The 14,601-nt window shown below is 46.4% G+C and overlaps 1 protein-coding gene across 9 annotated transcripts in view; it reads right to left on the bottom strand.

The window, feature by feature from the left end:
- LOC116988793 (RNA-binding protein Musashi homolog 2-like) overlaps nucleotides 1-14,601 on the bottom strand; it is a 181,781-nt gene that overhangs the window by 85,748 nt on the left and 81,432 nt on the right. For all 9 annotated transcript variants that reach the window (XM_033045700.1, XM_033045702.1, XM_033045705.1 and 6 more), the window contains exon 4: nucleotides 10,847-10,921. In XM_033045700.1, the coding sequence (XP_032901591.1) occupies nucleotides 10,847-10,921 (75 nt within the window). The remainder of the gene's footprint in view (nucleotides 1-10,846; nucleotides 10,922-14,601) is intronic.

Genomic DNA, 14,601 nt, shown 5'->3' with positions numbered 1-14,601 from the left:
ACATCAAGTAGGCTTAATTAACAGGAACAGAGTGACATGATCATTTAAGCATCTGCAACTTTTAATTCAATGACCTTCAAAAACAAACAATAAATAAAGTAAGCTTTCCTTTCACTGGCTTGTGTGGACGGGTCTCACTAAAGGGTTGTTAGATTATGACCAAATCCATTCAGCAATGCAATATTTTTTTTGTAGACACAAAACGCTGGAGTAACTCAGCGGGACAGGCACCATCTCGAGAGGGAAGGAATGGGTGACGTTTCGGGTCGAGACCCTTCTTCAGACTGAGTATTTTTTTGGAACTTAATTCATGCAGTGAAGTGGTCTTGAATATTAAGTCCCCCAAAAATGTAAGCCAAATAACTGGATTGTGCTTAGAATGAGAATATTTTTAGTCCTATACACTGCTTGCTTACACTGGATGAGAAAAAGATACCGTCATTTGCGAAAGTGTTTGGTCATATATTGGCCCCAAGGAACCATTTTTCCTTCAAAGAGTTGTGCCGTAACATTTGATAGTGATAGAACACAGCCTTGGTCAGCCAAGTGAAGGGAGACTTCTTTATTTAAATGCACAATTAGTACCCACGTCACGCTTCTCACAACTTTTTTCCATAATGTGCTATCCCCCCCCCCCTCTTTAAAAAGTCCCTGAAGATTATGCCATAATCCCTCATTTGATGCTCTCCATTTTTTTGTTCCCCGCATCTTTTAATTTCCACTCCCTGTCTGAAGGCACAGACTCATGCCCGGGTGGAGAGTTCAAATTAATTGACAATTAATCATTTGGAAATATATTTTAAAAATCTGCAGACGCTGGAAACCTGAAACAAAAACGCTGGGAAAACTCAGCTGGTCAGGCAGCATCTGTGGTAAGAGAACCCATTAACGTCTCAGGTCAAAGACCCTTTCTCACAATGTGTATGGTTCTATTGAAGACTTTTGACCTGTAACTTTAACTGCTTTTTTCTTTCCCCAGCTGCTGCCTGACCTGAGTTTTTCCTCAACATTTTCTCTTTTTGTTATTTTGGAATCAACACTGGCCAGTGGGCTATTTAGCTGCACGATCATGCTGCCCGAAACCCGAGACATTTGCTCAGTGAATTTTAACGCCCTTCCTTAAATGCTCTGGGGTACGGAAACATTTTGGTTACTTACTGGACTTGGATCGAGGGAGATCACGTTCAAATCCCACCATAGCACCAGAGAAATTCAAATGATGGTCTTTAAATAAAGTCGAATGATTGAATGAAAGATGGATTGGAACAGGAACAGTGACTGTAAAACTATGCGGGGACTCATTAAAAAACCCATCCAGCTCACTAACACCCTGCAAAGGCGTAGAAGAATAACTGCCTTCCTTCCTTAGTGAGGGCTACATATGACTCTGTAACCATAACCATATAGGTGAATCTGAACTGGCCTCCGAACAAGTCACCCACTCGATGTAACGTTAAATAGAAGTCGCACAGCATGGCAACGGGCCCTTTGACTCACCACTGATCATAAACCCATTTGCACTGATCCCATTTTATTGTCCCCTCAGCTCCTCCCAGATTATACGGGGGGGGGGGGGGGGGTAATATACAGCAGCCGATTAATCTATTGACCATGCCTTTGTGGTGTGGGAAATTGTTGGTCTTGCTGGCAACGTCTTCATCTTATGAAGGGATAAAAGCACATAGGTGGTCCTGGATGCTAAGACTTCAGACTTCAGAGATACAGTGTGGAAATCTGCCCTTCAGCCCACGCCAACCTGCGATCACCCCGTACACTAGCACTAACGTTCACACCAGAGACTATTTACAATTTACAGAGGCCAATTAACCCACAAACCTGTATGTCTTCGGAGTGTGGGAGGAAACTGGAGCACTGGGAGAAAACCCACCAGGTCACAGGGAGAACGTGCAAACTCCGTACAGACAGCACCCGTAGTCAGGATCGAACCCGGGTCTCTGGCGCTGTAAGGCAGCAACGTTACCGCTGTGCCACCGTGCTACCCAAAGGTTTAAATGTACCATGGCTACTACAGCGAGGAGTACCTAATGCCCATGTATTCCCATCCTGTGTTTGCACCAGCTAGTTCAAAGCATGTGGTAAATGTGGCTCTGGTCGGATCATTCAGGGATTGCCAACGAGGGGATATACGGAGAGCTGGGAAACGCGACCGTTAACTTAACGAAGGAAGCCTCTCCCAAAGATTATGACACTTAGCTTTAGGGACTGCCATGAACACAATACATTTTATTCCTTAAAATAAAATACTGAAAGCTTGTGAGAAGGGAGGTGCCATTCAGTCAATGTTGTCAATTGAAAGTCAACGTTGTCTGCCGCTGATTGAGTAACAAGAGCAACCAGAAAGCAACAGTTTGTACCATACAGCAAAAATTAAAGCAAGCATTTAAATTAGAAGTTACTAAATCATGCAGAAAAGCAAAATGGTGGACAGCTGATGGAATGTGCTTTAAAAATAATTAAAAATATATATATATATGTATATATAGAAATATATAAAAGAGGTGATGGGCTCAGGCAGTTATTATTAGTGATAATTACAGCAAAAGGCAACAATTAATCACAACCAGTCACCCAGACTCTCATTAGCACTGTTGGAAACCTTGCTAATTTGCAACAGAAAAATAATTAGTTGATAAAAATAATATCTTGTGATATCTGGAAACAGTCTGAAAAGTGAAATAAGAACAGAAATTAATGGCATGATCGCCCCAAAGAGAAAAGAACCCAAAGAAATGTTAATTAAAAGAAGAATAAATAATTAATGGAACAGGTGGTGGATAATTACTGGTGATATAATTAAATATTATATATCAATATATAAATTATGCTCATTCATTTGTTCAGCAGGAAACCAAAAACAAGGTAGGAAAGGGACAGCGTGAAGAGGTGGTTTCTGGTTAGAGGACATGCCGAGTGCCACGGGCGGAAACGGGTCCAGATTTGGTGATGCTACCGAGTTTCTGTCTTTGTAAAGCTGGGGGGGACCGCCGTGAGGGGGGAGGAGGGGAGAACAATGAACAATGGGGGGGGGGAGAACAAAGGACAATGGGAACCTGGCATGGGGAGAACCGCTGTGGGGAGGGGGAGAACTAGAGGAGCCGGCGTACTTTGTAACGTAGTCTGCGCCCCTACATCGGGTATGCAAGCAAAGAATTTCACCGTGCCTTGTCACATGTGACAATAACGCACTCCATTCCATTGCATTCAAAGCTCAAGGCAGGCGAGAATCATCATACGGCCAAGCTCAAGCATTGCCATCCGCGACCACGGCCAGTTAACGGATTTTGCCCCTTGCAGGTCAAAGTGCAAAAAGCTCTCAGCGCTAAATGGAGAGAGGCGGCAGCTACGCTGGTGACGGGAGGATTTAGGAAGAGGGGGCCAGGCGGCAGGATATTAAAGAACACAAGCTTGCGTTTGACCTACTTTAAAAATCTGGAGCGTGCAGGAGCCAGAATGTGAAAGAGGACCACCATCTATGGCAACGACAGCAAGGACCATCCGCAGAGCTACTCGTCAGAACATGGCCGTCAGAGTGTGACAGAAAGGGGATGTAGACCCCAGTGCCTGTCACCCCTTCCATACTATTTTATCCACATTTCTCTCGACTAAAAGCCTCAGGAACCCATAATATTCTTGGATGCAAACTCTGAAGCATTTCCAAATATGAGCCTGCCTTGCAACAGTAAAAACATACGTGCGGGTTGTGTTGAGAACCGGCTTCTAATGTACCACTGAGCTCAGGACAGCAAAGCCCCTCGAGTGTGGAACCCCTTTGAAGATAGACATAAAAAGCTGGAGTAACTCAGCGGGACATGCAGCATCTTTGGAGAGAAGGAGTGGGTGACGTTTTGGGTCGAGACCCTTCTTTTGTAGTCAGCACCCTCCACACTAGCAACTCCTGTGGTCGACTGACAGCCTGAAAGTTACGCCAACGAAGAGGCAACAAACAGCAGGCGAAGGGAGAGTTATGGGTTTAGGATTATTATGGTAACGTGTACGTCAGATGCCCCAGCTAGTATTGCCTTGGGAATTAATAACAATCTTGGAAATGACAACAGGACGGGCGATATCTAGGAGCCGCGACCATGGCTTCTGAAATCGCCGCAATAATTCTGATGAAAGGGCGGCCTATGGCTCCCTCCTCACAGATGCTGCCTGACCTGCCGAGAGTTTCCAGAATCCTCTGCTTACTTCAGATTTCCAAAGCATCAAATTAAATTGCAAACTTGACCGACATCCCCCCACTTGGCCACACAGACCAAAAAGCTAATCGCTATTAGTTCCGGATGATCATTTCAAGTGACCGAGCAGAAACCTCTTTTGGCCCAGATCGTAGCTAGGATGTGGATCTGGGTATCGCGAGGAGACTGAGGCGGGCAACGTCGATCCATTAAGGAGAAGCTAGACAAACAGGAGAGAGAGGAATAGATAGGATACACTGATGAGCCACGATGATTTAGGATGGGAAGGGGACTTGTATAGTCCAGGGACAGCAGCAGACATGCTGGGCCGAATGGCATTGTTTTAGGAATGCAGGTTCTGGACCGGTTCCTTCCCAACTGTTATCAGGCAACTGAACCATCCTACCAACAACTGGAGAGCAGTCCTGGCCTCTTGTCTACCTCGTTGAAGACCCTCAGACTATCTTTGATCGGACTTTACTGGACTTTATCTTGCACTAAACGTTATTCACATTATTCCCCTTATCATGTATCTGTACACTGTGGACGGCCCGATTGTAATCATGTACTGTCTATCCACTGACTGGTTAGCACACGACAAAAGCTTTTCACTGTACCTCAGTACACGTGACAATAAACAAAACTCAAGCTCATACTTGCCACTGCTCACTCCACGGGAGTCAATGAGGCAGATGACGGTCCCACATGGGCACCAAAGACCAGTTTTCTACCAGAGAATCAATAACAAAAGGTCAGAGATAACAGCAGAGCTGGAAAAGATCCTTTGCTGGAGGGTGGTGTGTGACTGGAAATCCATGTCTGGAGGGACACATTTAAAAATGACACGGACATATAGTTTGAGTGCTGTGTCCCGTGAGATGATGAACAGACAGATTGATAATGGGTTTAAGTTTGATGGCTCTTTCTCGATCATCACAGAAACAAAGAGTTGAATAGACTCCTGTTAATAAAGGGCCTGTCCCACTGTACGAGGTAATTCAAGAGTTTTCCTGAATTCCCCCTGATTCGAACTCGGAGAATTACGGTAATAGCCGCTCGTAGGTACTCGGGGCTCTCGTGGACATTTTTCAACATGTTGAAAACACTTCACGAGCTTACCGCGTTTCCTGCCGTTAGCATTACGAGCCGCTAAGAGATGTCCCGAGCTCCGACGTACCCGCTGCGTACATTCTACATGCTTACCATGAGTTTGATTTTTTTTTAAACTCGGGAGAGCTCTTGGCTAAACCCGTATAGAGGGACAGGCCCTTAAATCTCTGTGACGCTCTTGGCGGCTGTACCTATTGTGGCCAAATACTGGAATCGTTTTCAAAGAGGAACCCAACATCAAGATCAATTTGTGTAGGAAGGAACTGCAGATGCTGGTTTACACCGAAGGAAGACACAAAGAGCTGGAGTAACTCAGCGGGACAGGCAGCATCTCTGGAGAAAAAGAAAGGGTGATGTTTTGGGTGAAGGCCTTTATTCTGACTGGAACCGAATGGGTGACGTTTCAGGTTCAGACTATCTGACTGAAAGTCTGAAGAAGGACCCCGATCCAAAACATCACCCATCTTTTTTCTCCAGACACGCTGCCTGACCTGTTGACTTACTCCAGCATTTTGTGTCTATCGCGGTCAATTTGTTTATTTTATAATCAGAATTGTTAACGCATTCATTTTCACCCATTTTCTTTGGGTTCAGAATGTTCACACAGATGCTGGGAATCTGTAATAAAAAAGGAACTGCAGATGCTGGTATAGACCAAAGATGGACACAAAGTGCCGGAGAAACTTAGCGGGTCAGGCATCATCTCCAGAGAAAATGTATAGTTGGCATTTTGGGTTGGGACCCTTCTTCAACCTGATTGTGTGGGGGTTTGTCCTGTTTTTTTTCTCGCATCTAGTTCCCCCTCCAACAATAAGTCTGAAGAAGGGTCCTGACCCAAAGGGTCACCTACCCGTGTTCTCCAGAGACGTTGCCTGGCCTGTAGAGTTACTCCAACACTTTCTGTCTATTGTCATGACTCTGTAATCCTTGCACAGAGCCTTTCCCAATGGATGCAGAGAATTGGAATGGGAAGGATTGGGATGCTTCCCGTTTTCAATGTTGTGACTATCGGAAGTGGAAGCTGACAGTCGTGGGGCTGAATAGCTCATCTCCAAGACCCCATGCCGACAAATACTGGGAGCTATAGATACTGAGCGTGGCAGTGAAAGGGAATGGGACAAAGTGCTGCATTATTTCACAAACTCTCTTTTAGTTTAGTTTTACAGATACAGTGCAGAAACAGGCCCTTTGGCCCATTGAGTCCATGCTGACCAGCGTTCACCCCGTACACTAGCACAGTCCTACACACTAGGGACAATTTACAGTCTTTTTACTGAAGCCAATTAACCTACAAACTTGTACGTCTTTGGAGCATGGGATGAAACCGGAGAGCTCGGAGAAAACCCACACGGTCACAGAACGTATAAACTCCGCGCAGACAGCACCTGTAGTCAGGATCGAACCCAGGTCTCTGGTGCTGTAGGGCAGCAACTCTACCTCTGCAAACCACTGCAAGAAACAAGCCCACCATTTCTGCACTAAATGCGTCGAGTCGCTGATCAAGAATGCCGTCACCTCTCTCTCTCTCGAAAGAGAGTAACTGCGGGGTATTTTTGCAAATGTTGACACAAGGCTCCCCGTGTAAGCCTGAAATACATTTCACATTCACCGCACTGTGTGGTTATCATGAGAGGCAAACAGAATGAACTGCCTAGCGCAGGCTTTCCGCAGCATAATGGGTCAACATTGTTAGCACACAGGTGGCAATGATGGCCCATTAACGACACTTGAGCCTGCGTTATTCCCTCATTACATCGGGTGGACAACCAGATCCCTACAAGAGTGTGCACTCTACACTTCAACATGCCACTACTGAATCACCACGCTGAACATACAGTGAACCATAGTGTTTCGCCCTCCACACTACAACAGTGCTGCATTTTACTGTACATGACTGATTGAAAGGTAGAGCATAGAAACAGGCCGTTCAGCCCACCAAGCCCACGGCGACCATTGGTCACCCGTTCACACTAGTTCCACGTTACCTCATTGTTGCATCTACTCCCTTCACAGTAAGGGTAACCGAGTCATCACAAACCATCGAGCACCCGTTCACACTAGCTCCATGTTATTTTGCTGTCGCATCTACTCCCTACACTTTAGGGGTTAATTATGGAGGCTAATTTACCTACAAACCCGCTTGTCTTTGGGATGTGGAAGGAAACCGGAGTACCCGGGCAAAAACCCACACAGTTACAGGGAGAACGTGCAAACTCCACACAGACAGCACCCAAGGTCAGGATCGAACCCGGGTCTCTGGTGCTGTGAAGCAGCGGCTCTATCCACTGTGCCACTGTGCCGCCCTAAGTTGTACACTGCTTGTACTACTTGGATAAAGCTGCTTACTAAACACCACAGTTGTTTGCCTGATCCACAAAGAATTTCCTACTATCTCTCCTTTTTTCCCCCTCAGAATTTCGAGATCGCAGCATTTTACATGGACACTGTCAGCGATCGGTTAAAATGGGTGACGTTTGCTGTTTCTCAATATTCCTAATAAACAAATGTAAAGGAATGGACAAATAATAAATAACATGACTTTGGAAAGAGTGGCAAATAATGAAGTGAAAATCCCCACAAGCTTTGGAAAGGAATAAGCCATAACTGAAGTACTAAATAGACTCCTGGAGTCATAGAGGACAGAAATAGGCCCTTCGGCCCACCATGCTAGTGCTGACCCATCACGTGTTTTATGTATAATAATCCCATTCACCAGCACTTGGTCCAGAGCCTTTATGCCATTGGAATGTAAGTGCTTGGTTCAGTACTTCAAAGTTTGCACTAGTCTCTGTCTCCAACACTCTTCAGTCAGTGGCATCCAGATTCCAATGACTCTCTGGGTGAAAAAGGAATTCATCCTCCTATCCCCTCTAAACTTCCTATCCTTTGCCCTAAACCTATGCCCTGTAGTTTTAGACAACAGTCAAGGGCAAAAAAAGGTTTCCCACTGCCTACTCTATCTACACTTCTCCTAATTGTGTATACTTCCACCAGACCTCCTCCTCTTAAGCCTCCCTTGCTCCACGGGTAAACAAACAAAGTCTATCCATTCTCTCCCCAAATCTGAAACAATATCGGAAATTCCCACTGGAACCTCTCCACCGCAAGCACCTCCTTCCTACGCAAGCAACCTGTTGGATGGCACGGTGGCGCAGCGGTAGAGTTGCTGCCTTATAGTGCTCGCAGCGCCGGAGACTCAGGTTCAAACCCGACTATGGGTGCTACCTGTACGGAGTTTGTACGTTCTCCCCGTGGGTTTTCTCCGAGGTCTTCGGTTTCCTCCCACACTCCAAAGACGTGCAGGTTTGTAGTTTATTTGGCTTGGTATAAGTGTAAATTGTCTCTAGTGTGTGTGTGTGTTAATGTGCGTGGATCGCCGGTCGGCACGGACCCATGGGCCGAACGGCCTGTTCCCGCGCTGTATCTCTAAACTAAACTAAAAACCCTAGTGTTACAGACAAGGCTCAGGTTTCCAAAAAAAAGGTCTGTAATTGTGATTCTCATTCACGCAAAGTCGCGGCGTCTGCACGGACACAAAACGCGAGTCGAGAAAAATACAGTTAGTATTTAAACTTTATACTGAGCAGATACAGATCCTTCGGCCCACCGAGTCTGCGCTGATCAGCGATCACTCCGTACATTAACACTACCTTAGACACTAGGGACAATTTACAATTTTAACTGAAGCTAATTAACCTACAAACCTGTACGTCTTTGGAGTGTGGGAGGAAACCGAAGCATCCAGAGGAGACCCACGTGGTCACAGGAAGTATGTACAAACACTGTACAGACAGCTCCTGTAGTTGGCATCGAACCCGGTTCTCTCGCGCTGGAAGGCAGCAAATCTACAGCCCTCATAGCTTATTGGAACATGTGCATATTGTTGATGAGCCGTCTGATCTGAACTACTTAAGAAGTTTACTCTGGTTGTGGACTGACTATTTTGATGGAATAGATATTGGGGAAATATTAGGACGGTCACCTTCCAAGTGCACATTGTCCATTTAGAAGGTGACTGTCTGAATTTTCCAGTGGGAATTAGGCACAGCGTTAGTAGATGAGAGACACTTTACTCTGTAGGACTTTCATACAAAGGAGGCGAATGGAGGATGAACTCATCTACTGAGATTCCAAGGAACATGTTTCTCCCGATGACCCTGCCCTAAATCAAGGCAGGATGAGTACTATTCCCAGGATTATGCATCAGGGTTTACATAATGCTCTTCACAGCAGAATTAGGCCATTCGGCCCATCACTTCTACTCTGCCATTCAATCATGGCTGGTCTATCTTTCCCTCTCCCTGACACCCGTACTAATCAAGCACCTATCAATCTTTCACATATCCATTGACTTGGCCTCCACAGCCTTCTGCGGCAATGAATTCCACAAATTCATGTTCTTCTAATATCTCTGCAAAAGGGAATATTGGCATCTTTACCTGGTCCTTGATTTTTGTCCCACCTACAACCCAGCTCTAGATGGTCCATCAGTTCTTGATAATCAGTGATAAGACAATTTGTACCAGCCTTGCCAACTAAACTACACATTGCCTGGCACACAGCAGATGATTGAGTCCATGCTGTGGATGACTGGGGTTGCTATTAGAGTCATACAACACAGAAACAGGCCCCCAACCTGCCCATGCCGACTAAAATGCCCCATTTATGCCAATCCCACCTACCCGCGTTTGGCCCATACACCTCTAATATTAATGTACCCGTCTAAATGTTTCTTAAACGTTGCAATAGTACCTGCCTCAACTACCTCCTTCGGCAGCTTGTTCCATACACCCACCACCCTTTGTGCAAAAAAAAATGTTACCCCTTAGGTTCCTATTAAATCGTTCCCCCTCACCTTGAACCTAAGTCGTCAGGTTCTCGATTCCCCTACTCCGGGCAAAAGACTATGCATTTACTTGAACCTTCTGAATGTTGTAGTGGGCAGGGCAGTACTCTGCATATCGCCAACTTGGACAATTTTACTTTTTTTTAAATCAAGCCAATTAACCTACAAGCTTACAAACTGAAGAATTCGGAGAAAACCCACGCAGATCACGGGGAGAACCTACAAACTTCATACAGACAACACCCGTAGTCCGAGATCGAACCCGGGTCTCTGGCGCTGCATTTTGCTGTAAGATCACCCCTCATCCTCCTGCGCTCCAAGGAATACAGTCCCAGCCTGGTCAACCTCTCCCTGTAACCTCTCCCCACCACTCTCTTGCCCCAGAGTGTTGATCGGCATCGGACGATCAAAAAGAGAATATTTAACAGGAGTAAATGTCATGTGAGATACTGGCGCAAATGTGACTTATCGAGGCACGTCGACCCTGCTTCTTCCAAAGCGGAGAACCTCACCTGGGAAGTGACGGAAGAACTTCCAAGCTTAACAGACCGTGGTTAACAAGTGACCAGGAACAGCAGGAACGCCGGAGGATCCCGGGGAAATACGCACATTTATATGGGATGGCGGGAGGGAGGAGGAGGATCAGTCGAAGGGTGGCGAGCGTTTGAGGGAGCATCGGGGATCGACATACCTGGGAACTGGTAGCTGTAGCCCGGTGTGAATCCTGGGTAGCCACGGCCATATGTTGCAACAAAGTTTGGGTAACCTTTAAAATAGTAATGAAAACAAAAGGAAAAAGGTAGTGTCAGTTGTAGAATTGGACAGGTACATGCAGCTGGCCTGTGAACCGCAACGTGGCAACAGTCAAAATACTCTCTCTCTCTCTCGCTCACTTCTCAAGCAAACACTCCCATTTACCCCCGCCACCTCTCCTTGCCCACCCCCCTTTGGCTGGAGGAGCGGCGCTGAGAGACAACTGGATGGGAATGAGCCGAGCTCGTGTCATCCCGTGCTACCTGCTCCATGGTCGGATAGTCGGCAACTACTGTTTTTTCCAGGTGAGGAGGGGGTTGTGGACCCCCAGCAGGATCAAAAACAAGACCTGTCAAAGGGCGGAGGAGCCTCTAGCGAGCCAATGGCCATCCACACTTCAGTGGAAGTTGCGATCACCGTCGTACGTAGCATTGTAAGGAATGATGATAAAGCACACACACACACTAAAATCCTATACTTCCAACGGCGGAAGTCCGCAGGAACTGGAGGACAGGGATGTGTGGCGCATCCGTCACCGTTCCCGTTGGAAACCGGCACCACTGCGTCGCTAATGTTTTTAACGATGATGAATGAACACTGAGAAGGGTTGGGTGGGAAGAAGGGTGGGAGCAGTGTTACAGTTACAGAGGTCCTTGAAAATGGTGTCACAGATAGGGCGGGGGAGGCTTTTGGCCCACTGGCTTTCATCAGTCAGCGAACTGAATACAAACGTCGGGATGTGATGTTACAGTTGTACAAGACTTGTACACCTGGAGTATGGTCTTCAGTTTTAATCAACCTGCTATTGGAAGGATGCCATTAAGCTAGAAATAGTGGCAGAGGCGATTTACGAGGATGTCTGGGATGGTACAGTGGCTCAGCGATAGAGTTGCAGCCTTACAGCGCTAGCGTCCTGGGTTCGATCCTTACCACTAGTGCTGTCTGTACGGAGTTTATACATTCTCCCTGTGAGCTCGTGGGTTTTCTCCGGGTGCTCCGGTTTCCTCCCACACTCCACAAAGACGTACAGGTTTGTTGGTTAATTGGCTTTGGTAAAAATTGTAAATCGTCCCTCGTGTGTAGCATGGTGCCAGTGTACGGGGTGATCGCGGACATTGTGGGCCGAAGGGCCTGTTTTCACGCTGTATCTCTAAAGTTACCAAGACTCGAGGGCCTGAGGCTGGGCAGGCTAGGACTAAATTCCTTGCAGCACAAGAGGACGAGGGGTGATCTTATAGAAGTATATAAAATCCTGAGGGAAATTGTCACAGTCTTTTACCCAAGGTGGGGAAATCAAGAACCAGATGACATAGGCTTAAGAGGGGAAAGATTTGATACGAATCTCAGGGAAAACTTTTTGATAGCAGAGGGTGGTGGGTGTATGGAACGAGCTGCCAGAGGAGGTAGTTGAGGCATGTATGAGAACAACATTGCAAAGACAGTTGGACAGGTACATGGATGGGAAGGTGAACGGATGCATGGTGAATGGGACAAGCTTAGATGGGTGGTATGGGTCGGCATGGACCCGTTGGGCCGAAGGGCCTGGTTTCCAGCTGGATGACTCTATCCCTTGCGCCAACCACTGTTCATCATCTGCCGACCCCAATGGGTGTGCTCAGAGCAGGACGGAAACTGCTCTGTCGGATACTTGGTGATTCAGCGCTGGAAAGGTTAAATGTGATTTGATGGAGCAATTCCTAATGGGACTGAAAGAAAAGAAAGGACCCAGATGTTGACAGTGTTGTTTAAGCAGGCGTTTGATAATGTCGATTAATAATTCAACGCTCATTTAATGGGTTATTAATTTTTCATGGCTTCTTTTAAAAAAAGAAGCTTGTTACATTTATCTCAAACCTCTTTTCTCTTTCCACTTTTAATTTCCCTTGATGCTTGATGCCACTCGACAGGCCTGATTGTCATGACACCCGTGGCCTTGCTGGGGCCAGTCCTCACCGTGGCTCCTTCATTTGTGCAAGAGGGTGATGTGTTTTAAACCACAATAACATGCTCCAGTTGTCCATACTAACATCCCACGGAGCACATCTAATAAGGCAGCACATGCTGGTCAGAGGGTGGTGAATCTGTGGATCTTTAGTCAGAGGGTGGAATTCATTGCCACAGAAGGCTGTGGAGGCCAAGTCAATTGATATTTTTAAGGGAGAGATAGATAGATTCATGATTAGTACGGGTGTTTGGGTTCATGGGGAGAAGGCAGGAGAATGGGGTAAGGAGGGAGAGATAGATCAGCCATGATTGAATGGCGGAGTAGACTTGATGGGCCGAATGGCCTAATTCTGCTCCTATCACATGAACTTATTATCAATAAGTTATAGAGGCATACAGCACAGAAACAGGCCCTTCGGCCCAACTCGTCTATGCCGCATAAGATGCCACATCTAAGCTAGTCCCATTTGCCCATGCTGGGTCCATAATCCACTAAACCTTTCCTATCATGTACCTGTCCAAAAGGTTTTTAAATACTGTTATACTACCTACGTCCTCTGGCAGTTCATTCAATATACTCACCACCCTCCGAGTGAAAAAGTTGCCCCTCGGGTCCCTATTAAATCTTCCCCACACCTGGGTAAAATGCCCTGTGCATTCATCCTAACTATTCCCTTCATGATTTCATACATCTCTATAAGATCACCCCTCAGCCTCCTGCGCTCCAAGGAATAAAGTTCTAGCCTGTCCAACCTCTCCCTATACCTCAGGACCTCGAGTCTAAGCAACATCCTCGTAAATCCTAGGCCCATTCCGGACAACTGTCTGTGTTTTCTTGAAGGGGGACAGATTGGGGACTGGCCGATTCGGTAAGTCAGTGACCCAAGTGGAGATAACAATTCTGCTTTGTAAGCATCGAGAAACGTCAAAGAGCTGTACTGGCACATTGTGTAAATGGGCCGCAGCGCACTGTGCCCATGAGCTATGGACTCATGCATCTCCACCCATTATCTTCATCAGCAACTTTGTGGACCTCGCACCTGCTCAACAGCTCGCTGACAGTGACTCCCCGGTGGATCACTGGGACACGCTGAACGTTGACTCATCGACATGCTATCTCGTTCAAGCTTAATTCAGCAAATTTTTACAACTAACCGCATTATAGAACAGCGCTTACAAATTTATTTTTGGGGCAGAACAAACACTGATCACTGTCAGGAAGAATGTATTTCTGGAGATTGAGGGTAGATACTGGGTCAAGACTTTTCAGGAGTGAAGTTGGGAACCGCATCTCCACACAGAAATTGATTGAAATTTGGAACCCTCTTCTTTAGACTTAGACTTTTGAGAATTACAGTGGAAAAAGGCCCTTTGGCCCACCGAGTCCATACTGACCAATGATCACTCCCGCACACTAAGACCATCCTACACACTAGGGACAAATTTACAACTTACCAAAACCAATTAACCTACAAACCTGTACGTCTTTGGAGTGCCACCTAATAATCACAGGGTTACAAACTGAAGAAGAAGCCATCAGGCCAGCTCTAATGCTGAATGTGACCAAGGGTGATCAGTGCTTGGAATACACTGCTGGGGGTGGTGGTGGAGGCAGATATGATCAAGTATTCAAGAGGCTTTTGGGCGGGCACATTGATATGCAGGGAGCGGAGGCACGTGGACCATATTCAGGCAGAGAAGAGTTCATTCTTGGCATTATGTTTGGCACAGACGATGTGGGCCGAAGGG

This window comes from Amblyraja radiata, chromosome 28 (genome assembly GCF_010909765.2).
Source record: "Amblyraja radiata isolate CabotCenter1 chromosome 28, sAmbRad1.1.pri, whole genome shotgun sequence".
NCBI lineage: Eukaryota > Metazoa > Chordata > Chondrichthyes > Rajiformes > Rajidae > Amblyraja > Amblyraja radiata.
This window is presented reverse-complemented; position numbering and strand designations above follow the sequence as displayed.